The sequence below is a fragment of the Perca fluviatilis genome, chromosome 4 (assembly GCF_010015445.1).
Source record: "Perca fluviatilis chromosome 4, GENO_Pfluv_1.0, whole genome shotgun sequence".
In the NCBI taxonomy this organism is placed as follows: domain Eukaryota; kingdom Metazoa; phylum Chordata; class Actinopteri; order Perciformes; family Percidae; genus Perca; species Perca fluviatilis.
In genome coordinates this window covers 11,078,160-11,104,066 of record NC_053115.1, presented here as the reverse complement: position 1 = coordinate 11,104,066, position 25,907 = coordinate 11,078,160, and the positions used below count along the sequence as shown (strand labels likewise).

The following is a 25,907-nucleotide window of genomic DNA, read 5'->3' as shown; positions in this document are numbered from 1 at the left end:
CAGAACTAAAATAACAGCAGGGCTTTGTCTCACTTAAGCCCTCTGTTTCAGTAGCCAACCGTTTTAATGCACGCACACAATACATATATGACTTTGTGCATGCATATGAATGCAAATACACATGGGCACACACACAAACAATGCCACACACACACGTTTCGGATTGATCTCATGGGGATTTCAGTGGACCATCAACCACTATTCTCAAGTGCACACATTTACTACCTAACATGGAATTAAAAGACTAGCTGGTATAGCCATGTAGTTCAAGCAGTAATATGATGATCCTATAAACATATGACTCACAGGAATATAACCTCTTTTGCACTGTCTCTGTACTGTTTGTACTGCTCTTTCCCCCGTTGTCGTGAATTTTGTTTTTCAGAAATCAGAATGACAATTGGCTTCTGTCTTTGAACACTTTTATTAGACGAACATGCACAGACCTTCCAAATGGATACTTTCTATGAAAAATAAAGGCAGGTGGTTTTGAGTGTACGAAATGACAACGGAAAATAATCTAATTAGTCTCAGGTGAACGTGGAAACATCGTATGGATGAAGCAGAAATGGAGCTCACTATGTTGATGCTGTCATGTGTCCGTTTTTTGGGGGCCTGGAAGAGAACATTTTGTCTTGATCCTCTTGCGCTCTTGGGTGAGTATTGTGCATAGACAATGCAGCCAACATAAAGATGGATAAATAAACCACAGTCCATATCTCCTTCAAGGCAGTGGGCCAGATTCAAGTCATGTACTGGCAAAAGACGGACTTTCTATTTGATGAACACGTTGACAAAAAAGGTTTACTCCTGGTCCTTTTCCTCTCCGTGGGTAATGATGTGAACCAGATTATTGTAGTCCAGGTTCCCTGTCACATCTGGGGGGAACGCAGCGAACATCTGCTCCATCTAACCCAAAACAAACCCAGATATTAACATCATTTTTCTAAGAGCTTTAGCCCTTCACAAAGACAACAGCTCAGCGTGCATGAAAAGGTGGGATGATGATTCAACATTTTTTATTTTTTTTTTTATGAAAATGTTTCTGACGACAATTCAGGCGGACGTCATGATGACGTCTATCCTTCTGTGCGTGGCGGAATCACCCACACACAACACAATCAGACATAATAATGAGTATTAGGATAAAAGGACTATAATGTACCTCTTCAGGGGAGAATCGGTCTGCTTGTGTTGTCAGCATCTGTGTCACACTGAACAGGAAAAAAGAGAAAACAACACTGTATGAGATCCCTTGTTCACACCAGGAGGAAATGTGCAGATCCTAATGGATGAATCATTGCGGTCAGACTCAGACGCAGTGGTGTAGTCTAATGTATTGTAGTGGGTATACTGTGCCACATTTTTCTTTTCTTTCCTGGCTCAGAATGGGCCTTTTTGGGAGTCTGAGTGTCCTCCCCCAGGGTTATTTTGAGCGTCAAAGACTAATATCCTGCATTCTGATACACTTTTATGCACCAATTTATGGTGGGAATGCCTTTATTTATCCTATGAGAATGAAAACAAAGATGACATTCAAAATATATCAAAAATATAAAGGAATATAAAGCAGTAAGGGGGCTTTCACATCAGGGACCTAAGCCTGGTTCTCAAAAGTAGACCCCAAAGCAACGAGGACAAAATTAAATAGGCTACTTATATTTGTCTTAAATGTGTGGTGAATGGAGGACACTGGCGTTAGTGTAGGCGGAGCAATTGGGCCCGGTCGCTACGCACGCACTACGCACTGCGCTCAGCGGGTCGATGAAAGATGAGAAAAGTCTCTTTGCGTGTTCTGCAGTGTTAGTTTAGTTTGCGGTCACATTACTCAACCCCGTATTTGTGAATACAAATATCTGAAGTGAAAGTTCTGTCACAAAAATATGTTGTTGCTTATCATTGCACATTTTTAAGTGGGTATATGGAGATCCTGGAGATTTCTTAGCGGGTATACTGCGTACAGGCCTAACTGCGTATCAAGTAGACTACACCACTGCTGAGTCAGATGTAGTCGTAAATTGTGAGGGAAAAGCTTACATATCACTCCGCAATGAATTTGTATATTGCAAATTGACGAGGAGTGAAGAGTGTGTCAAGTCACTTACTAGTCCTTCCTCAGCACACCTTTCCCCTCAGGGTCAAAGACTTTAAACGCGTTGAGGATGGTCTCCTCTGGATCAGCACCTAGATATTAAACATAGGCTATATTAGATAAATACTAGATATAGAGAATATAAGACATTTAAACAGTCAGTAAAGTTCCTGAAACGTACTCAAATAAATACTCTACTTGCATGACTTAGGTTTAGTTTTTGTAATTCAATTTTCATCTTTAGCCTGTATGTCCTTACCTTTCAGCTTCTCACCGAACATGGTGAGGAAGACGGTGAAGTTGATTGGGCCAGGAGCCTCTTTGAGCATCTCGTCAATCTCTTCCTGTTTCACATTGAGACGCCCTACGGCACCAAACATGAACATACGACACAATCAAGATTAAGCAGATTCAGAAAAATATGGAGCTCGAGTATTGTTGATCTGTTTTGCATTGTAGCTCATGACTACGGTCTTTTATCTGCAATAAAAACGAATCAACTCACAGCCTCTTGCAAGACTGAACGTGAGGGATGTCGACATACCTAGAGCAGCAAAAGTGTCCCTCAGATCGTTCTTGTCGATGAATCCGTCTCTGTTCTGGTCCATGATGGTGAAGGCCTGAGGTCAGCGCACAGGTCAAAGTACAGTACACATAAATGAGTCTCTCTGCCTTGAAAAACAGACTACAGCCACATGCTTCCAGCCCACTTCTTCAGACAGAAAAATTCCAATCTGTCACAGAGTTTTCGATTCTTTCTTTCCTGGAATATTTTGTGTGCCATCTTTATAGATGAGCACTGTTAAGTATTTATAACCTGCGATCCCCCTCCTCCCCCCCATGCCGAGGTTTAGCCTGGCATCCAGGGCATGCCCAGCAGTTTATCTGCAGCCTAATCACTGATGACACAGTCTGGATGTCTGGGCACCACTGACTGTCATACCAGCATACCACAAGCCTCACTGCTGACAAGCCAGGGGCAGGAAAATAGACAGGTGGGCATACTACAATGATGAACAATGGAAATGGAAAGACAGAGGAGGATGTAGAGGGGAAATAGAAATAGAAACCTCTGTATGTGTTGCTGTGTGTTTGTAAGACATAAACACTAACATGCATGTTCATACGCCATTCCCACATTGGGTGTGTCGTTCCCTCGCCAAATGTAAATCAGTGGGGGGAAAAAATAGGTCGAGCAGCTTTCACCTCTTTAAATTCCTGGATCTGAGCCTGCTCAAACATGGAGAACACATTCGAGTTGGCTCCCTCTGCTGTCCTCTTCTTGGCTTTCTTCGGGGCCTTTTGGCAGAAAGAAAGGAAAAGAGATGAGGCAGGTACTACACTACATGGCAGTTAGGGTTAAGAATCACAGAAGAATGTGTTTATAAGAGGTGGGAAATTGCATTTGGGCAATCACACAAGAGCATAAACATTGCATGTGATTATTTGTTCTTTAATATGATGTTTGTAATTTAGCTGAATGTATCATTCAGCTAAATAATGCTAAATGTAGCCTGCACATAGCAACACATTTTAATGTGCAGTAAAATGAAACCTCTGCAACGGAAAGCTACTTTCCATCCAAAGATCTTTTCAAATTAACACGTTTTTCATATTATTAAGTACAGAAAATGTTAAATTAACGTTGAGAATTTACAGATGATCTGTCCAACATAAACGTAGCATCCTTCAAGCCCATAACTATCCTTGCACCATCAAACAGCATCCCGCACACAGTGAGTGACTTACCATGGCTGAGCAGCTGGGAGGTCAGACCAACAATGATGCCAGTGAACAATGGGGAGATTGTAGGTGTCCTTTTGTAGCCCCCAACCCTCAGCTCTACTGGATGATATTTATAAACTATGTCCTCTTTAGGAAGTGACAGGTGAATGATGCTTCATACAGCACATACAGTATTGCATGCTCGCAAAAAAAAAGGAAAAGAAAAGAAACACAGGCACACACAAAGACGATTTGAATAACCGGTTTAGAATATCAAGAGCAGACTGAAGGTTAAAGCACTTAATCACTTTAAACTGCCCTTTGTCCACAGAGCAGTCTGGACTGCCTAAACTATAGAAAGGCATGGTATTACCTTGATGAAAGTGATGTTATTGAGTCTGCAGTCTTCTTTTTACTTTGTCTAAATGATTTTAAAAAACTGCCAGGCGAGGGTTGACCCAGAGTGCCACCACAGATGGAATAGTGATTTAAGCGTTCTTAATATGCAGAAATCAGGCAGTTTTCCTCCAGCTGACCAGTTTGACCTTTGAACTACTCACTAGAGCGTACTTGCTATGACCATTCAAAGTGGGCTTTGTGTTGGGCGATCCAGTCCCACCTAAAACAATATTAAATGCAGTCTGAACTTATTTTTTTTTTAAAAGTCCATGACAATGTTAATATATCTTAGATGATGCAACGTAACTGGTGTGAAATACATACGGTACATGTATTTTATAAATTTTATGAAATGAACAAAACATCATACAGTCTCATACCGACTGCAGAGGATGGTTTGTCCATTCAATAAGATATGTGCTCTCAAAAAGGTCCTTGGATTAATGAATAAATACTGCAGAAAAATAGGAAATTGTCCTATTTTTTTTCTTTAAAAAATGTAATGGATGTACTTTGTATGTAGCATGCAGGTAAAAACGGTTTACCAGTCCAACAGATGACAAAAATGGAAGATTTGAAGAATTTATCTGAATTTATCAAAGTTTCAAATCTCTTTGACCCACAAAAGGTTTTGAATACCTGAATTGTTTGAAAGCCTGTATCCAAGGACCGGAATTTTGAGCTGGAATTGACCTACTTTCACCAACAAAATATTTATCAACTTTCGATTTGATATTCTGATGTGTGTGCAAATCATTTGTTGTCTTCATTCGATACAAGACATGATGAGAGATTGTGGAAATCACCAGCTCCTAAAGTGTAATTTATTGACCTGTCAGGGCAGTGTTTACTGCCATCCTTAGTCACATATCTCACATGCTTCATAGTACAGTACGGCACAGCACACAAAGTACACTATTTATGTGTCCTCTTTTTAAAAAGGTAAATGTACCTGTACCATTCTGTCAGTGAAACAGATTATCACAGGGTAAACACTAATTCTTTTCATTCCTAAAAGGTAAAATGAGATGAAATACAGGATACAGGCCAAAGAAGGAACTGCATCAAAGGATGTTTTCGATCTACTTTGCACACTACACTGGTGTTAGCTCTAAGGACTTTGTGAAACTAAGCTCAGTGTTGTCAACAGCAGTAGGTGCGACATATTCAAGTGAGACACACTGCTGACACTGAACACGTTCTTACAATGTGTCAATGCACCATTAACAAGTCATCCGGTATCACTTCTGGGTCCCAGGTCAAGAAAAGTGACAGTCTGTGAAAATGAGCTGAATGGGCCGGGGTGAGGAGGTGAGGCCACGGGTGTGTGATCTATATAAAGAGAGGAGCTCAAAACCTCCCTGCACTCAGTCCACTCACTGTCAAATAAAATGCTGGTGATAAACTAACAGCAGATGTCACCGGTATCATCTCACAGCATGGTGTGTACAAGGAGGTCAGAATTAGAAGAGTTATCGTTGCAGATGCTATTATTGAAAACGTTTCCCCCCCCCTTCAGCTCTTCTCAGTTCGGATTGGAGCTGCAGCTACAGTGACTGGAATGGGAGGCCATTGTCGCATTGGCTGAGCGCTCGGATCAGACACCTATAAATAGACTAACCTCTTCTAACACAATGGACATGGACAAATGGTCATTTCACAAGCAGCCTCGAGTGTGAGTGGTGAGTAGAAAGCAGTTTTCTCTTCCTTTACATTCCATAGAGTGAATTAGGAGGGAGTTCTATGTCTGCAGGACATTACCTGCTCACAGGCACACAAGCACAACATAAGGAGGCAAAGTAGAATTGAAAGACAATGGTTATAATATTTAATATTCTGTGACAAAATCTCTACAGGGAACGCTAATAAAACATTTGTTAGCAGACATCAATATCATATCCAGCGTTACGGCATTATGATCATGTGAATTAAAATACAAATTTAAAAATATATATAAAAAATGAAATAAAACAGGATGGGAAACCCTTTTGTTTAGAGTCCCTTAGAGACCAGTGGAAAACGTGTGCAATCTGTAGCATTGGGTGCTTTTTGTTGAACATTTGTGACCAATGAATCAGTTCTCTGTTCTTGGCTCAAGTACATTCAGGAAGAGTTTTACATCTAAAAAGAACCATAGTGGATCCAGAAAGTTGAAGAAACATCTTCCTATTGAGCGCCCTACTGTTAACAGACACACTGGGCAAGTTAAAGTGTGGCATCTCATCTTCGTATATTCCTATAAACGTTTCGGAAAAGCACAAAAATGTTCTAATTCCATGGATCAAATTATAATAAATATAGAAATAAAATCCCCTAGTGTTAAGTCAAGTCTAAGCACTTTGACAATGATAGCCAAAAAAAATACATTTGGATGGATTCTAGTGTCTTTTAATGTTGGACTGTTTAACAGTTTAACTTGCCAAGAGTGCCTCGATAAAAGAAAAAGAAGAGATCGAAAGAAATTATACTCATGAATTTACTGTGCAAATAGGTAATAGTTAAAAGAACGGATATGTTATTCACGTGCTTCGTTTCTAAATCGTGGAATAAAAATATAATCCAAATGAGGCAGAAGCAGAAGACAACACTCTGTTTCATTTCAGATATACATATCCATGCCATTTACGGATCAGGGAAAAAAACAAATATTTACAGCTTCACCTTGAACAATTTTGGGTTATATACAATATAAGAGACATTGTACAAAAAGAAATGCTCAAGTACTATGTTGTAAGCTTCAAACATGATCTCCCCCCCCCCCCCGTCATTTAGTTCAGCACTGAGGTTTTGCCTTTGACAGATGGAAGTGTATACACGAGTTGGATCCAGATACAATCACTCACTTGATAAAGGATGTTTAGACATAATAAAAGAATACTCATTGGACATTCAAGAGGACACGTAATCACTTTTTTCTTTAACAAAAATAGACCTGGCTTATCCAGCCTTGAAATTCCTTCTCAATATATATAAAATTATGTCTCGTCTATGTACAGTCAGATAGCGTTCTGAAGGATTAGAAAGTCCTGCTAGGGATCGTGGGTAGTGCAGTTTTAATGTCGAGCTGTGTGTTGTTCTACAGGGCAGAGAGGGTTGAGTTACTTACATTTTGAATTGTTTGTGCTCCAGCTAAGTCCTGCCACCCTAACTAACCAAAGCCTTGTCAGAAGACAGACTAGCAGAAAATGATTGTAATTAGCTGATAATGATTGTGTGATGACATGTCAGCGCAGGGCTGGAGCCAGAAATGCTAAAAGATGTACAGTACTCTCCTGCCCTGATCTGGGGCTACTGTGGACACGAGCTGAGCGTGGAAGGGATCCAGTTCTATTAATACTATTTTGAGTGAGACTCTGCCATTTTCACTAGTGACTGATTTTGTAAATATTTAGGCATTGACTTGTGAGATAAAGTTGCTACGGCTGTGCTTATCTAACGTAGTCACTACTGTCTGGAGTTAACTAAAACTAGCAAAACCCACCGAGTCAGGTCTAAAGTTGAAAACTCGTTTTCCAGATTTTGTTTTTGAAGAAGATATCAAATGGAATTACTAATCCTTTCTCAGCGTACAGAGCGCTTACTCAAATACATTGCAAAAAAAAAAAAAACCTGCTCAAAAGGTTGTTTAATATGGCATTTTGTTGACCTTTATTGACTCGAGTCAGTTCATTGAGAAAAAATAACCTGATTCTATTTGACATCTATTTCTCTTGTTCTCTGTTCTGACTGCTACAGCTTTTTTCTCTGTGGGTTTGTTAGCTTAGATGTCAGGCAAAACTGATGTGTGGCAGTATTTCATCATGAACTGGTGACACTCTCACTAGTTCTCTGCTCCCTCAGTTCCCTTTTCAAAGATGCATTTCTCTTTCCATGCTGGGTATGTGGCTCTGCTGTCTCTCAAACAGATGATTGGTCCCATACCTGTAGAATAAATTCAAAAACATAAAGGCAGGTTAATAGACACAGACTACCACTTATATTACTATACTTGAAATATGTTTATTTAAAATCTGAACCAAAACATACAATAATCTAGCAAGACTTAAGGCTGTGGGTACGTACGTCGGTACGTGGAGATACAGACCCTACGTCGTAACAAGACGTGCACCTCTCAAAAAAATTTAACTACACGTCGCGGCGACGCAGACCGCAACAACTGTGATTGGTCCGCTTGGCTGTGGCTTGGTAGTGTCGCATTTGACTGAAACCTAGAAATGTCACCCTGCTGGTGGGGCTACAGGATACCTACAGCGATCACCAAATTCGCCTGGATTCTTCCTTTTGACACCATAAGTATATGAAACTTATTTTATGACAGTCCCTCCAATAATTGTCAAACAACATCACTAAAAAACTAAAATGTCAATCGCTGTTAGCGTTGGATGAAAAGTCAGGGGATTGCCATCAGAATTGATCTTCCAGGGACCATAAATGTCTTTGTAAATAGTTGTTGTAGTCTGGATCAAAGTGGTGGACCGACCGACTGACTTCACCATCCCCAGAGCCACGCTGTTAGTGTGTAAGATAGAGTTTTGCTACCATCATTGTAATTGAGTAGTAACAGTTATGCATCAACTGTATACAGCGACAGAAATGATCGACAAACCTTGTTAACAGGGGTTATGGGCGTGCGACCAGAGCCAGTATGAAGCCTTTGGCGCTCTTCAAATCGTCCGGGGGACCTCTCCCTACGAACATCCATCATCCGGCCAGGAGAGCGGTCCATTCGAGGGTCAGCCATGGCCCTGCCCGGGGAGCGCTCTAGCCGGGGGTCAACCATTGCCCTGCCTGGAGACCCCACTATCCGACTCTCCAGCATCCTGCCTGGAGACTTCTCTCTCTCCAGTGGACGGTTGGGGGACTTGTCCCGTCGAAACTCTGTGCGAGCCTCTCTGTAGCGGTGAGGTGTGCCAGGATCTCCGTGAACTAGTGGATTGGCTGCCAGCCTTTTAGAGATGTGCTCATTGTAGGAAGGAGGCCCACGCTTGTTAGGGCTGTTAGGATGAAATCGAGGCACAGAGACGGGCAGGGGGCATTGGTCAAAGGAAAAATTTATTTTTTGTCTCTGGTCATGGGCTTTGCTTGGCACGGTCAGATAAGTCAACAGTTGTGGTGAGGATGATGGATAATTAAGCTTATTTGAGAAGCTGTAGTTCATTGCTATTCATGGTTTGAAGAGACTGATAGAGATATAGAAAATAGAGTCAGAGGCTGACAACAACTAAAGAGCAAAGCTTTTCAAAGTCATAACACTGGGAGTAATAAAGGCTCAGTTGTTGGTGAGATTCAAATTGTAATAGACCAGTCTCAATCAGAAGTCAGTCTCTTTATTCAACAATTTTCTTTCTACATTTGACAGGAGGCATTTTAAAAGCAATTTTAATTTAAAAAGACATATCTCAGGATTTACCACAGATAAAAAATGAACTCCTCCTGTAAAGAGCAAAATGACGGTGTTACTGTCCTGTTTTATAACCAGATCAAACATAAAGGCTACAATTTAACCATCACCACCTGTGTGCCAACCTGTGCCCAGCAGTGCCAGCTAGTCCCATTGATCATCAACAACACCAGTGTACATGGAATAAAAGAGTGCGGTGTGCTTGGAATGCTCTTAGTCTATAATAAATGAATGAATACTTTAAGTAAGATGCTCGGGTAAACTGAGACATGAATAATTAAACAAATAAAACGCACATCTTTGTGATTTTTTTTGTTGACCTGCTTTACCTGACTATTATTCCTTCAGAATTAATTTCCCCTTAGGGTTATCTCGGCTTTATTTCCCTTCAATAGACAAATGAAGGCATTGCATAATTTATTTATCAATATGTAAATAATGCAAGTGTCAATCAAACCTTTATTTTGAGAATTTGGGACATCCCATATAGTTATAGATTGGGGTGGCAATTTGGTTTTTGCATTCTGTTCATTTATTCATTCATTCATTCATTTATTTGAATGTATTTGAGCATTAAATATATTTATTTGCCACATTAGATTGGTCCTTCACATACACATGACTTGGGATGGGTATGGGTTGAAGTTCAAATACTAGTGTTGCTATAATATTCAAGTTTTGGTGCAGATACCAAAATTATACTTTGAGAAATAAAAACAAGTCTAGAAAAGCATTTTTTCATTAACAAAAGAAGGCAAAGTTCTCAAAAATGATCTAAACACAACCGGCCAACCTTGCCTATATAAAACAAACATGTTTTGATTTAGGTAAGTATGGAACTACCTAATCAAAAAAATAAGACTACTAATGTGACCAGACATCTGATGTAAACTTTCAAGAGTTTACAATACGAGGTGCTACAGACACATTTCGGTCAGTACAAAAACAATAATTGACTTACTAGATATCCAGCCTCTGGTCATGAGACCGAATAACTACATACTGAACTGCATGTATCGAACATAGAAAATGTGTTACAGCTCAAAATGTGTGGTGACTTTAAAGGAACACGCCGACTGGGAATTTAGCTTATTCACCATAACCCCAAGAGTTAGACAAGTCCATACATACCCTTCTCATCTCTGTGCGTGCTGTAACGCTGTCTGACGGCCCCAGCGGCAGCAGCCCATCACAGAACATGCAGGTGAATGGTTCTTCTAACCGTAAACAAACCGGGAACTATATTCTCAGACAGGCTTGCTGCAAAGCAAATCACTCCGCCCAAGTAGCAGAAGTAGCAGAGCTTCGCCTTCTGAGAATATAGTTCCCGGTTTGTTTACGGTTAGAAGAGGGCTGTGTCTCATGTTACGTTGTTTTTTGTACACGCTGTCACTCCACAAATCACAACATGTAAATAGGAACATGTTGGCGTTATTTTGTCACTTATTCGGAGCAGTAGGATTGCTGGAACCATTCACATGCATGTTCTGTGCTGCCCTGATGCCGCTGGAGCCGACAGACAGCCTTACAGCACGCACTGACATGAGAAGGGTATGTATCGACTTGTCTAACTCTGGGGGTTACGGTGAATAAGCTAAATTCCCAATAAGTCGGCGTGTTCCTTTAAGAGAAAGTTAAAAGATTGTTGTGGATTAAAAAAAAAAAAGAGTCACCAAACGAATACCCAAAACAGAGATTAGTGTAATTGTCTAGATGAGTTAATCGAGAGAATGGGAGAGAACAGACAGTAAGTGTGACCTGAAGCAGGTTCAATAAAGAGTGTCCTCACCTGCGTCCGGAGCCGTTTCGCTGCAGGTCACCTACACCCTCTTGGCTCTGGACCAGGTTGCCCTTGCAGCAAATGACCCGCAGTTTGTTCTGGTAGGAAGAGGCCAGGTAGATGGCCCCAGAGGAGATGGCTGGGCCAAGGTAGCGTGGGTTTGGGATATCCAGGTGTGCATATGAGTGGGGCCTGGAAAGAAATGAGAACATTAGACGCTGTATCCTTCAAAATATTATAATGTTTTTTTATATTCCTATAAACTGTGGGGTGATCGCGCTTTCACAGTTGCTGCCCCAAGACTTTGGAACAGGTTACCCCCTGACATTATTACAGATGTAGCTCTTTTTAGATCCAAACTTGAAACTTATTTTTTTAGAATGGCTTTTAATACACAGTAGTGGCGTGACATTTTCCCTCTCCTCCTCCTGTTTTTATGTAATCTTTTCTGATTTTACTGTATTCTAGGTTTTATTCTTTTTAATTGTATGTTATGTTGTTTTATTCTTGTCCTTGATGTAAAGCACTTTGGATACCTGCTGGTTGCTGTAAAGCACTATAGAAATAAATGTTGATTGATTGACTGAAATGGATGATTCTTGTCGATGTGTTTACTGAGACCTGGTAGTAATGGGAAATTAAATATTCAATAACTACAATATGCAATGACACAAAGTAGAGACCCACAAAATGATGATGATGATGTGACTGGGAAAAAACTAAACAAGTGTAAACTCTAACTGATGGACTGTTACTGACAAAGCAGCAGAAGGCAGTCTTACCCCAAAGCAGCGTGTCCCTGAATTTCAATAACGTCCAGAGAGTTGAAGTAGGTCACAAACAGGTAGGGTTCTCTATAGGCTGAAATACCAAAAATCCACATGAAATCATATCGCACATAATACATTGACCATTAAAGAAAAAAAAGGAAGTGATGTGAAATTCTGACTCACCAAATGAGAGTGGCAGACGGCTCCATTTGATATCATCACTTCTATTCCTGCGGCCGTATGCATCCACAAACACACCAAACTCTGCAAGAAAAATTATAATAATTAGAAGAAAAATAATATACTATTAAAAGAAATGCAGATTTTCTCACACAAACGTATGTGTGTTGACATGCTCAAATGCATACACAATGTACTGTACATGTGTGCCCACACAGAGAGAGAAGACATGTCTAACCATGGAAACAGAGCAGGTATTCATCTTTCTGTGGTGCCGTGGTGACCTGGATGATGGAGATGGGGAAGCTGTGGGAAGAGGCGGCGAAGACAGCTGAAGCTAGCGTCACGTCGTTTTTATCCAGGAACTCTGTACAAAGAAATCATATCAGTCAGCTCGTTTAGGTGTGAATGTTGAAAACTCAAAGAAATAGAATCACAATTGTGGAGACTTGCTTAGAACACCATCTGGTTGACAGAAAATATTATTTAAAAAAGGTCCTATGGCATGAAAATTTCACTTTATGAGTTTTTTTTAAATTATTATCAATATGAGTTCCCCAGCCTGCCTATGGCCCCCCAGTGGCTAGCAATGTTGATAGGTGTAACCCAAGCTCTGGTTATCCTCCCCCGCCTTTGAGAAAATGAAAGCTCAGATGGGCCAATCTGGAATCTTCCCTTTATGATGTCATAAGGGGAAAGGTTACCTCCCCTTTCTCTGCTTTGCCTACCCATGAGAAAGAGAGAGACATCATGGCTTGCAAACAAGCGAAACATGGCAGTTGGTCAAGGCCACACCCCCACCCTCCACCTTGCCCCCTCTCTCCTCCTCAATAAAATTTAAAGCTACAGACATAGAAATGGCACATACTAAGGAAAGCTGGCTCTAGTGGCTGTAATTCTGCACCAAGGCTGAATTTCGGGAAAGAGACTTCATATACAGTATTAGGGGACCACTAAGGCCTATATAAAAGCATCCAAAAAGCAGCATGTCATAGGACCTTTAAAAAAGAAAAAAAGAAAAAATAAGTAAAATCAACACAGGATTTGAGTGCTGATGCCTACCATGAATAAATCACAATGGCAGGTGACCTACCTTCCAGCACATACTGCTTCATCTCAATCTCATAGAACTTGTTGGTGCCGATAATGATGCTGTAGCCAGTGAAGTGGATACAGCTGCAGGGCTCTGATGTCTCAATCTCCTGCAAATACAAACAAAAGTTCAACACCTTACTTATTACTCCCTGAAGCAATACATCTACTTTGGTACAAAACACTGCCTTTGCTTCAAGACATTATCATTTTCCTATCCATCTGCAAGGCCCACTCACCTTTCTGATGCAGAACTTGTTAAGGCTTTCATTATGTCGCAGAATTGTAATCTTATTGGGCATAGCAGCACAGATACAGGTCCCATTATCAATCTGTAAAGAAAGAAGAACAGAGCAATCCAGGCAGTGGTAAATATCTGCAATCAGACAGCACACTGCTTTGCGATTGATGTTCAGCTCATTAACTCTGACTAAATAACAGTGTAACTAGGAGGATTTTGCTCTGTGTAAGTAACAAAAACAACCTAACCTACCTTTCCAGACGAGAAGAGGTGGCATCCCTTGACTGTCTCAAAGATGAAGGGGTTGAGGTCAGGCTGAGCTGGGAGATGGGACTGTGACAAGGACTGTTTCACCTTCTTAATCTCCACCAGACACAAGGCCCTCTCCTCTCCTAGATGACACAACAAACACACCACATACAGTCAAACGCACAAGCAATCTCTTATTTACTTCAGTGCATTTATACACATGATTATAACCAGCTAAAAAGGTCTCTATAAGACTAAAACACAATATGAACATATATACTACAGTACATTTACATTTAAGGATTATCTGATTTATTAGGGCGGCAGAAAAAGCTTGATTTACCCGCTATGTCAAATTTTCAAAACATGTAATACATCAAAAAGTTGTTGGTCTAGAATAAGTTATTACAAGTTATTACAAGTTATTACAAACAACTCCAGTGTAGATGTTAAATAAATGATCTGGCAATATAACGAAAGTCTCATTGAGTCGATAATGCTAAGTCTTCTAGAAATAATAGCTTTCACTGAGAAGAGAACTAAAATTACCGACTTATAATTGAGTGTAATGGCCTCAATTTAATACCATGTACTGACCAGTGATCATCAGCAGCTTATCGAGCTCTTTCAGGATCTGGATCTGGAAGACGGAGGTCAGCCCGGGGATGTGGGTCAAAGAGTTCTTTATGACGTTTAGAGCGTACAAACCCTCCTCAGAGCCAACCAACACGATCTAAGGGAAAGGATAAGATAGATCATAAGATTAAGAGCCTAATAAGTTTAACATGCAGAGCAATGGTGAAGCAGTCAGAAAGAGTATCTAACTGGAAGAACACTGATTCTTTTGTTACTTTGGATTAGAGTGTCAACTAAATGCCAAACATAGCAAAAATATAAAAAGTAAACTTCATTATGTTCCTGTTGATGGTACAGGTTTCTGTCTTTGTACCTGGTCAGTGAGAGGCAGAGTGCAGTTGATGTCCAAACGGTCATCACCCTCCAGCTTCAGCAGAGAATTGCCCAAAAGTTTCTATTAAGACAAGAAGCAGAAAAAGAGAGACATGGAGCAGATGGAGAGGGCAGGTTAGGCAGATCTTCTACAAATCAGTTGCTTTAGAACAAGAAAAGGTGACCAAGCAAGGATGACAGCCAGAGAGCCTTCACCAACTCAAACAAAGAGATTTATGGTGTCTGAATTAGTGAATACATCCATCAGCATTAATTAATTAAATTTGGATGTACAGTAATCTGTCAGTCTTCCCAGATAATGTGGAGCATATCAATGCAGATTTTTGGAAATATATAGTTCTTTGGAGCAATCACATATGGGTGGAATGTTCAGGTGGGTGTTCAAATACTTTTGGCCATGTAGTGTATTCTGCCAAAAGGCAAAAAAAAGTGTATTGAACTTTTGAATGCATCTTTGAATAGGTAACACAATTAACAAGGCAGGGGTAACACTTTTTGGGAAATGCTGACATACAGTTTAGAGAAAATATAGTCTTGCATTGCCAGACTCATCTCCACAGCACTGTGTCAGCGCTGTAGTATGGTCTGGCTTCACGATACACATTAACATTCTGAGATGGGGGAAAAAAGCCCTGGCTTGTTTGTATTACTTTAAACCTATCCCACCCGTCCAGGGCAGTGCTAAGCCCCGGATGCAGCGGCAGTGCCTTTGCAAAATAGATAGCGGAAGGGGAAGTAGGCCAACGTCAGGCTTTATCCCAGCACTGTACATCTGGTAAGCCAGACTAGAGAAAATGTAAGACTATTTTATATATTGGGAAAGTGCAATAAACACACAACCACCAACAGCAGAAGCCTGCAGACTGAAGTTAAGCTCAGGTTGCTAAAGGAATGTGTACATGTGTCTGTCATGTTTCAGTGAAGGGGGCTACAGCAGTGCATGGCTTTTGCAGAAGCATGCATGACATAGCATATGACACCAGGCCAGAGGCGCACAGCAGAGCCTATTCACACCCATGCACTATGTAGGTTTATGAGTGTATGATATAATTGATGTGAGATTTTGACCACTGAATGCTGCTGTTTTTCACAGGCTATTTCGATGGAACATATTCAGTAACTCAGTGGCGTGTTGACCTGTGCTAAACAGCATCAGTGTTGTATGTGTAGATGTAAACAGCTACTGCATGCTCAGTCGGTCGGTTGACTGAAGCTCAACGTTCGTGCGGCTACTTACTGTACCTGAACCAGAGGGGATAGGTTCTTCTGTCTTTTAGAAACACCTGCCTATAATATGATCCACACAACCGAGTTGAATGGAGATACACACGCACAGTATAATCACATCAACAAAGATGATGACAACACAAAAATATAAGACGTGGATGTTGAGAACATGCAGAGAGAGAAAGAAGAGGGAGGGAGATAAAACGAAGTGAAGGCACTTGCTGATGTTTAATGGAGGCATTTCATATATTTTACCTAATTCTCACACCCAACAATACAGCCACCCTTGGATAAAGTTGATATTTGAAATGTGCATAATAAGTGAGTTTGTCTTGTAAAAAGGAGACGCTGGGCTGTCTTTCTTACACATCCAAAAGGCAAACTCAAATTTTGAACCCAATTAGGCCTGACACAGGCAGAAAAAAAAACCAGACAATACTTACAGCATCAGAATCCACTTTGTCTTTAGATCCACGGCTACCAGCCACCACAGACTCCAGTACAGCCACCCAGCGCTGCTTGTCAGGGAAGCTGGGAGCCATGAAGTAGATCGACTGGCCTGGCCAGCAGGTGGTGTGGGGATGAGACTCCAGCTTCAACACATACGGTATGTCTACGCGCACAACACAAACACAACACACACACACACACACACAAAACACACACACACACACACACAAAAACAAAACACACACACACACACACACACACACACACACACACACACACACACACACACACACACACACACACACACACACACACACACACACACACACACACACACACACACACACACACACACGTTGGTTCTCTGGCAAACAGCTTCATTTCACAGCTTAGCAGAACTGTCAACATTTTGTTATATTCTAAGATTCAAAGCATAGATTGGACATGTGGATCCAATTATACATTTGGGGACAGGTTGATACACTTAACATTCTACAATAGGCTGATTCGAGCAGGATTAGGTGGTATTGATCCAGTACCTGACTTGGCAGTGTTGATGAGCTCAGAGGCTCCAACAGCTCCATGAACGGTTACCTCTCCATCAGGCAGACAGAGCTCAAACTCCTCCTCAACTTTTATATAGTCTAGAAGAAAAACAACACACTATTTTTATGAGATAGTGCTGTATTGATCTACATTGTAATACAAAGATTTAAATGATTACAAATTGCCTCAGTGATGTTCTGTCACGTTAAAAATGCATCTTTCTATTACCAATGAGAATACAGCCATTAAAATCAAATTAATAAAATAAAGTACTGACCTTCTCTGGGCTCAGTATCATAGATTGATACTTTGGTTCCATCAAGCACCACATATTTACTCTCCCAACCCTGCTGACCACGCTTGCCATTTCTGTGTGAGCAAACAAATGCACATTACTGTCAAAGCTGTGAAAAAAACATATGGTACATGGTCAGTTTGGTAGCAAAAAGACTGAGGTCTGAGGTTACCTAGGCTGCTTCATCCATCCCTCCAAGCGAACATGCCCACTGGCCTCTTTGACCTGCAGTGCGGGAGAGCTTGCCTTTTCTCGGCACAGAGCCTCTGAAAAGTGAGTGGCATACTCGGCTGGCAGACCACAGGTGGCCGGAAGACATGGTGAGCATTTAGGGTGACACAGGGTGTGACACTCTATAATACAACAAAGAGAGGGGAATGAAGAACAATGCAAATTTGTGTTTCTATAAAAGTTCTTAATTAGTAGAATCTTATCATAAATAAGAGAATTCATATTGTAATGTTAAGGGATAATGTATCCTCTGAACTATCTTCATATTCAGTGCTTCCCAGCTACAGTGCAGGATACAAACCTAGACAAGTGGCAGCCTGTCGTCCAAAATGCACAGTGTCCAGGCAGACGGCACACTTGGCAGCCCTCATGTTGAGGCCCACAGTGAAACGATGAGGGATGTTGTGATGCATTCTCTCTTTCACACGACGACCAAACTCTGCAATGCAAAAAGGGAAGAATAAGTGGGCAGGGATAGGAGTTACTGAAAGAGAAATACAGTATGACACCAGATATATATATATATTTTTTTTTTACAGGCTTAAATCACTTGAGAAGTCAGCAAAAAGTCCATGAAATTTAGTTTTTTCAAGCAGAATGGGGCAATTTGAATAACATAATATAAGGCATATCAATGTTCAAGTATACTAATATAGTCTGTCAGAATCTGATTATGCATGCCAATGACTATGGGATGCATTAAAATGCATCCCAAAACCCATCCAACCATTTTCTATCTAAATCATGACTCCACAAATGATGCTGGGGATTAAAAAAATAGAAGGGAAAATCACATTAAAGTTGACATTTAAGAATATAGTCTTTGGTCAAGTTACAGTTAGCTTGACAACGGGACAGTGAGACAGATGTACAGTATGATATGAGCATGTGTGTTTGTGCAGTATTACATGCATGGAGATGAGCTCATGCATGTAAGAAGACAAACTGTGGTGACTGCTAACTTACTTTCAAAGGTGACTCTCCTCTTTTCTGCGAGGAGCAAGAGGAAAGAGACAGAAAGGAAAGAGCAGTCTAACAAAAGCTATGTGAAAGCAAAGGAACACGGACAGAAAGGAACCTGAATCACAAAGCAAGTTCAACTTGGCCAGGCTACTGTTACCCAAACGTGTCTCTGATAAAATACACATCATGGTCTATCTTACAGTGTTAGAACTTATGATGCTGTGATATTAAGCTTTCCCTTTCAAGTGAATGCAGTATTTTTGTCATTGGATGATACTTTTGGAATAGGTTTTTCCATTTAGGACATGGGCTGTTTACACATTTTGATATGATCCACTGAACCTGCCATGCAGCTATGATGTATGCAAAGGTTCAGTTTCCATTGTGATCATCACCATAAAAAAAGCTTTGTGATGGTGGAAAGCCCAGAATAAAACCAACCCTACCTGGCTAATGCACTATTCTTACTTTGTGAGATAGGCCCAAGCAGGATTGCCACATTAGCTGGATAAATGCACAGTGATTGTTGTTTTTTCTTCAGTCCAATGAGTCCATGTCCACTGTTTTGGAGCGAGCTCCAGGTTTAACATGTACTGAGCATAGTTATCCAATTTTGTTTAACTTCATAATCCTGCTTGGTAAGACAGGCCATAGAAAGAACACACACATAAACACACCACATAAACACAATAAGTGAACACAGAGTCCAGTTGTGCTAAAGCTGTTAGCATAAGGGTGAACACCCCTATGGCGGACACTGTACAGCTTTAAAACAGGGATTCAAATTCATTGAATTTGCGGCTAGAGCAGCATTAAGTTTACCGGTGTGTTTGGTTATTAGTTTATCTGTATATATCAGGGCTGGACAGTAACGGCCATAGTAATAACTGGATGAAACACGGTTAAAATGCTGACAGTTAAACGGTGTAGTGTGACTGTATTTCACAGTAGAGGATTCCAACAGTGGGACATACAACAGTCTGACTGCCGCTAAAGATATGCTAAAAGACACAAACTGGCATTTGATCACTGCTGTTGTCGGAAAAACAACGCAGATGACTAAATGCTGCTTTTATTTAAAACTGGTAAACCTCGCGGTGCATTCAAAGTTATTGTAAAAAAAAAATATTTCTCATCTGTTTTTGTCTTTTAACAGAGCCATTATATCATTGTTTCATTATTAAAAAGTGTGGTATAGTTACATAAGAAATTAATTGCTCCAAATATAGGTTTAAAACATGGAACCATATTGTCAACTTCGGCAACCAAAAACTACACACACACACACACACACACACACACACACACACACACACACACACACACACACACACACACACACACACACACACACACACACACACACACACACACACACACACACACACACACACACACATATATACACACTAACCTTCAGGTGTGGAGTTCTCCTTGCAGCGGGTAGAGGGGTTGAGAAGGCTGCTGGGGTTGGGTTGATGTTCTGGGGATTTGACAATTGCTGACATGAGGATCTGATGTCGAGCCTGGGCCGGCGTGGCAGGAGCCCCATGTTCCTGGGCTTTGAAATGAGCCGCTGTGTTACCATAAACAAATAAAACAACCTGACATTAGATCAGTAATAGCTATTATGCTATATATCTGGCCCCATTACCAAATGAATAATAGATATAAAATCGCAAAGAACCTGGTGTAGGTAATGGAGCAAGATGCTGCCATGGCAACTCTGTTAAAAGATGTCTGAGAACAGATAAGGGAGGAGGAGGCACAATACAGGATTTTCTGAGCTGACATAGGTTGTCATTTCTCATCTCCAATGGCAAACCTAACTTTATGGTGGTATGAGTTTTGATGAAAAATACATTATTACTGGAGTCAAATCAACAACAATTAAATATTTTGATATTACAGGGCCAGCTACAGAGTATCATCCCATTCCTTGCTGCCAAGGGATGCCAAAAGATATAAAGCCTGTCCCATATCTGGTGCAGTTACTGTGCAGCCTAACACTGGGACCTACCCTCCTCTCTAAGGGATCGCAGCTCTATCCTCATCTTCTGCAGAGCCTCTTCCAGATCAGCGCATCTTGACCGCTCCTTATCCAAAGCCAGTTTCATGTCACCATACTGCATGGGAACTGCTGGCTGGGCCTGTGGAGCCAGCGCTCCGTTAGTCGTGGTGCCTACGTCCTCCCGCCGCCGCCCAAATATACCCTATTCAGAGAGGGAACATGTTACTAATACTATATAAGAACAAAACAATACAAACACATTTTTAAATAGAATCTGTTTATCAATCTAATGTGGCTTCAAGTTGTCATAAAATGTTTTCAAAGACCTTCTTTTTCTTGGTGGGCTGGTCCATTTTGGCCTGGAGGAAGTCAATGAGTTTAGTCTGCTGGGAGATGGTTCCCTCCATCTTCACCTTCTCATGGGAGTATACAGCCTGCAGGAAAGAAAACAGATCTTCAGAGAAGGAAATACCTCTGAAGACAACCTTAAAAGAGTTCACATGAATCAGAATTTAATTTATCCTCTTGGTCCCCCTGAGACACCTGGTTGCTTGCCAACATCCGTTGCACTATTCTAATACTATTCTAATATCTAACTAGAGAGATATCTAACCCTAGAGACCGCTGTATTTCATCAAACTGAAAAGGTATTGCATTGAGCACCTGTATATTCTCCAGCTGGTACTCCAGATCGGTCCTCTCCGTCTTGAGCATGTCTGTCTGGTCTAGGGCATCCTGCAGGCCTTGGGTCAGACGAAATATGTGGCTCTTCTGGAGGTCCATCTGCTGCTGCAGCTTCCCTTGCTGTGGGGACACCAGCACAGATATTTAAAGTAAGAAATCATATTTTAAAATCAGCCACATTCCGGAGTGGTAGCAAATATAATTATTAACTCTATTAAGACAAGATGTGTCTTTTTAAAGATTTTGTACTTTGAATTCAAGTATTTCAATTTACATGAAATACTTGAATTCAAATTACATTTCTTTAAGCATAGGCTAAAACTGACTCCTGGTTTAATTTTTTTGAATGAGTGAGTTATAGGGGACAAGTCCATAACATAAATGTCATTTACATGTAATAAATACAGGTGTGTGTTTATGTGATTGCATTTCACATTCTACCTCTTCCATCAGCCTCTGTTTAAGTTCTCTCTCCGTCTCCAGTTTCTGCTGTAAGCTGCGTGCGTTCATCTCCAGCATGGTGTGCTTCTTCTCCAAATCATTGAGCTATGAGAACATGTAAGTTCATGTTATATAGTTGCAAGTAAAAGTTAAATTCACACCTCCACAAACAGTGTGGATTTTCTCTCTCAGAATTAAAAAAAGTTAGTTTTTTCAATTAGAGGACGGAAAATGGGGTTAAAGTTAGATCATAAGTACATTTGTTTAAAGGTCCCATGGCATGAAAATTTCACTTTATGAGGTTTTTTAACATTAATATGAGTTCCCCCAGCCTGTCTATGGTCCCCCAGTGGCTAGAAATGGCGATAGGTGTAAACCGAGCCCTGGGTATCCTGCTCTGCCTTTGAGAAAATGAAAGCTCAGATGAGCAGTTTTAGAATCTGCTTGTTATGAGGTCATAACAAGCAAGGTTACCTCCCCTTTCTCTGCTTTGCCCGCCCAGAGAATTTGGCCAACCCATGAGAGAGAGACATCATGGCTTTCAAACGAGACAAGTGGCAGTTGGTCAAGGCCACACCCCCACCCTCCACCTTGCCCCTCCCACTCTCCTCCTCAATAGCTCCAGACACAGAAATGGCACATCCTAAGGAAAGCTCATTGTGGGACTGGCTCTAGTGGCTGTATTTCTGCACCAAAGCTGAATTTCGGGAAAGAGACTTCAGATACAGTATTAGGGGACCACTAAGGTCTATATAAAAGCATCCAAAGAGCACCATGTCATAGGACCTTTAAACACTTGTGACTCACAGTATCAGACAGACTTTCAGCCTTCAGTCTCTGCTCCTTTAAGGCCTGTTGTAAGGCCAGTATCTCAGCTTTGTGCTCCTTGACTGCCAGTTCTACTGCCTGGCGAGATTCAGTGCTGCGCTGGTCTGCTCGCAACCTGTAAACAGCACAATATCAAGTCTTAGAATAGCAATACATTTTAATATGGAATCACAGTCATTCTCATGTAAAATAACAAAGACTAAGTATATTTAAGTGTTTATGCTTGTTTGTTACCTGTTCTGCTTCTCATTGTCCAACAGTCTCTGCAAGTCTCTGGTGCGTCTCTCGGCTTGGCTTTTTTCGTCCTCCAGGGCACCTCTCCAAGCCTCCCACTGCCTCTCCTTCTCCAGCAACTCGTCATTTAGGGACTCCAGCTCCACCACCTGCTCCTCCAGCATGCTGCATGTGGTCTTCAATGTCTCAATGTTCTGGGAGGATATACGAGCAAAACTGAAGAGGGAATCTTTTGGACAAAACAACGTAATTGTTGTCTCTCCTTTCAGTTACAGCACAAGGTCTCAGTATTATGAATCTTAATGATATGATGCATCACATCTTTGGTCTTAACCATGAGGATACATAAGGTTAAAAACACAACTTGACTTGTTACAATATCTCTAACATTCCACTATATCGATGTGAGTTACTGGAGGTTACAGTGAATTATGTTCAAGAGCTTTCAAGCATTTGCGTATGTGCGTTACCTGTTTCTGGTTGTTTAGGTGCATCTCGCGGTCAGCCACCTCCCTCCTCAGCCTGTCCACTTCCTGGCTCAGCTGCAATTGGTCCTCCCTCTCATCTGACGCTTCATCAAGCTGTTTGGACAGGTAGAAGTTCTGGCGGTTCAACTCAGCATTCTCCTGACTCAGCTGCGTAAGCTGCTCCTCCAGATCAGTGATCACCTGAGGCAACACAAACAACTAGAGGTGTTAGTCTTGCTTATGGAGGCGAACAGATATTTTTAGGTTCTGGCCACAAAAGCCAGGAGAAAAGAATCACTGAAGTAATAACACAGCTGGGCTACTAATAAATTTACATCTTTACAATACCGTAATGAAGCAATGTATACTGATGGTGAAGTTACTTCCAAAATCCCACTAGTAAGAGACTTGTGTTGGTCACGTAGGAATTAGGTAAAGGATGCTTTATTAAGGGAGTCAAAAATCAAATAAGATCTCTTAAGCTGCAGACACACTGACCAGACGGCCGACCCTCGGCAGAAAAGGCAGTTGGACTGATCAGTCTCCCCGAGTTGGTCAAAAAAAGGTCTTCGGAACACACCAAAACGACGAGACGTACTACGTCTCCCTAACAGCAGGCGGCGCTAATCTGTATTGTCGTCCAAAAATGAAAACCGGCAGCTGATTGGACAAACGCGTCACGTGGGTCTGGTTTCTCCGGAAATTCAAAGACAGACTTCGTCTCCAGTCCAGAATACAATCTCATATTGTACTAAAAGGGTTCACCGAAATGTGTTTCTGAAAACATTTTAAGCAAGAAATAGGTCGTGCAGTTGCTGAATCTGTCATCATTTCAGATCGACAAAGGTCAGTTTAAAAGATTTTCGTCAGATTTTGAGAAGACTCACGCTCATTCTGCTCCCCGTTTCTGGGTTAGCACTCTACCAATCAGAAGGGTTATTTGAGTCCGACTGCCGGCAGTGCCCGCCCCGCCGATTATACATGTCAAATCGGCCAAAATGAAGGCTGACGGCCCCTCGGACGGACGACGGCACGGAACACACGGAACAGACTCGAGTCACTGACCTCGCCAGACTGTCCAACGGCCCATTATCGGCTCGGTGTGTCTCGGGCTTTAGAGGTTTTATTTGAAATTTGAAGGATGTGAATTGTTGAACATTTTACATTGTTACATGTTACCCATCTTCTTGTTATTCATGTCAATCATTTAGTTACAGTAAATATGTAAAAAATACCATATGGACTCAAGTGTTTGGGCAAAGTTGGAGAATGCCCTATGAAAGCAAGCTGCGCTTCCTAGACCAAAAAATGATACAGTAGACTACATTGCTACATTAGAATGAAGGTTTAAAGTTGAACATGAATCATCATATATTTAAATAAAAGAATATATTTTAGAAAATTATTCTGCTGCTGCTGAAAGAAGAGACAAAAGGCTGTGGCAGCACTTACTGAGCAGCTGTCTCTCAAGGCATCAAACTTGCGCTGAATTTCATCTCTGTGATTCTGCGGGAAACAAGAGCAAATGACTGCTACATAAAATGGTGAAGAATGATGAATTGCTAACGACATTATTTAAAATAGACTGAAAACGTAACATGACCTTTCCTTCGGACTGCATGCATAACATATTGCCTACATCTGAATATTTTTGTGTGAAATGTATATGCATGTATTTCTATGACGTGACTCTGATTGCACACATATGGGCTTGTCTTACCCTGAGGGCGGTGATCTCCTCTTCAGCCTCAGCGGTGGTCTCCTCCAGCTCAGTCTTTGCTTGCTGCAGCTGGCTCTCCAGGGCAAGACGTGCAGCCTGCAGGCTGCTAATCTGGGACTCGCGCTCCTGCAAGGAGAGGGTCAACTCTGACACCTGTCTCTTGATCTCCAGCTTCTCTTCTTCATGTTCTAGGCCCATCTACGAAGAAACAGGACAAGGGTGAATGCAGTGTATATCACAGTATAAATCAGACGTGAAATAGATTGTATTTGCATATAATTTTTAGCATTTGTTAACCTGCTCAGTGTAGTAGCTCAGATTGTACAGTAGATGTTTTTGGACATCAGGGCAATTCAGAAATTGGAGGGAATCTAAAAGGTCTGTTGTGCTGACATTTTTGGTATTGTTGATATGAATTTGAAACTAGACAACCTGAGGCATCCAGGCTAAATTCCAAGAGTTTTTGAAATAGTCCGTATTGGTATTAGGATGGGCGGGTGGTGGTGCTGGAGTGGGTGTGGATGAGGTGCCCAATGTGGAATATTTTGTCCCCGTCCAAAATTCCTAATGGCTGGCCTGCATGTGCTTCCAGTACATGTAGGAACTTTTTTTAATGCTATCATGAATTATTCACTAATTAAAAGAACAAAGTAATGAAACAAAGCTGAAAAAGTATAGTATATTTTTCTGACATAAAACAAGCTGAATGGGCATTAGAGCAGAAAAAAGAATACTTAAGAGGATGTCAAATTCAACTCTCAGATATCAAAATGTAGATGCAAACTCTACGATTAAGAACAAAACACAGACACAGCCCAGCCTAGAACCCTAAAAGTACATGGTGAAAAATAAGCCCTCTATGTAATTAGATTTAAAATGTCAAACTGGTTAAGATTTTTTTTTATTATTATT

At 41.1% G+C, this 25,907-nt stretch overlaps 2 protein-coding genes across 4 annotated transcripts in view; both read right to left on the bottom strand.

Annotated features, from left to right (window-relative positions):
• Positions 1–405: 405 nt before the first annotated feature.
• Positions 406–3,934, bottom strand: myl2a (myosin, light chain 2a, regulatory, cardiac, slow). Its single transcript, XM_039796504.1, has 7 exons — positions 3,842–3,934; positions 3,299–3,391; positions 2,637–2,712; positions 2,352–2,456; positions 2,106–2,184; positions 1,166–1,214; positions 406–909 (listed from the first exon to the last, which is right to left on the bottom strand). The coding sequence occupies exons 1-7, from the start codon at positions 3,842–3,844 to the stop codon at positions 805–807; spliced, it is 510 nt and encodes a 169-aa protein (XP_039652438.1). The 5' UTR covers positions 3,845–3,934; the 3' UTR covers positions 406–804.
• A 2,082-nt stretch (positions 3,935–6,016) lies between these two features.
• Positions 6,017–25,907, bottom strand: part of cita (citron rho-interacting serine/threonine kinase a) — a 43,861-nt gene continuing 23,970 nt past the window's right edge. For 2 of the 3 annotated variants that reach the window (XM_039798353.1, XM_039798354.1), the window contains exons 23-48: positions 24,996–25,193; positions 24,728–24,781; positions 23,279–23,476; positions 22,809–23,002; positions 22,554–22,689; positions 21,747–21,851; positions 21,285–21,425; positions 20,948–21,055; positions 20,631–20,823; positions 20,025–20,186; positions 17,949–18,086; positions 17,589–17,769; positions 17,399–17,490; positions 17,115–17,219; positions 16,569–16,738; positions 14,879–14,959; positions 14,527–14,662; positions 13,933–14,072; positions 13,679–13,771; positions 13,441–13,549; positions 12,586–12,714; positions 12,351–12,431; positions 12,180–12,258; positions 11,407–11,589; positions 8,823–9,210; positions 6,017–8,137 (exon numbers count right to left, since the gene is read on the bottom strand). In XM_039798353.1, the coding sequence (XP_039654287.1) occupies positions 8,114–8,137; positions 8,823–9,210; positions 11,407–11,589; positions 12,180–12,258; positions 12,351–12,431; positions 12,586–12,714; positions 13,441–13,549; positions 13,679–13,771; positions 13,933–14,072; positions 14,527–14,662; positions 14,879–14,959; positions 16,569–16,738; positions 17,115–17,219; positions 17,399–17,490; positions 17,589–17,769; positions 17,949–18,086; positions 20,025–20,186; positions 20,631–20,823; positions 20,948–21,055; positions 21,285–21,425; positions 21,747–21,851; positions 22,554–22,689; positions 22,809–23,002; positions 23,279–23,476; positions 24,728–24,781; positions 24,996–25,193 (3,618 nt within the window). In that variant the 3' untranslated portion in view covers positions 6,017–8,113. Of the gene's footprint in view, positions 8,138–8,822; positions 9,211–11,406; positions 11,590–12,179; positions 12,259–12,350; positions 12,432–12,585; positions 12,715–13,440; positions 13,550–13,678; positions 13,772–13,932; positions 14,073–14,526; positions 14,663–14,878; positions 14,960–16,140; positions 16,186–16,568; positions 16,739–17,114; positions 17,220–17,398; positions 17,491–17,588; positions 17,770–17,948; positions 18,087–18,613; positions 18,638–20,024; positions 20,187–20,630; positions 20,824–20,947; positions 21,056–21,284; positions 21,426–21,746; positions 21,852–22,553; positions 22,690–22,808; positions 23,003–23,278; positions 23,477–24,727; positions 24,782–24,995; positions 25,194–25,907 lie in introns of all 3 variants that reach the window. The other variant, XM_039798352.1, reaches the window with a different exon arrangement.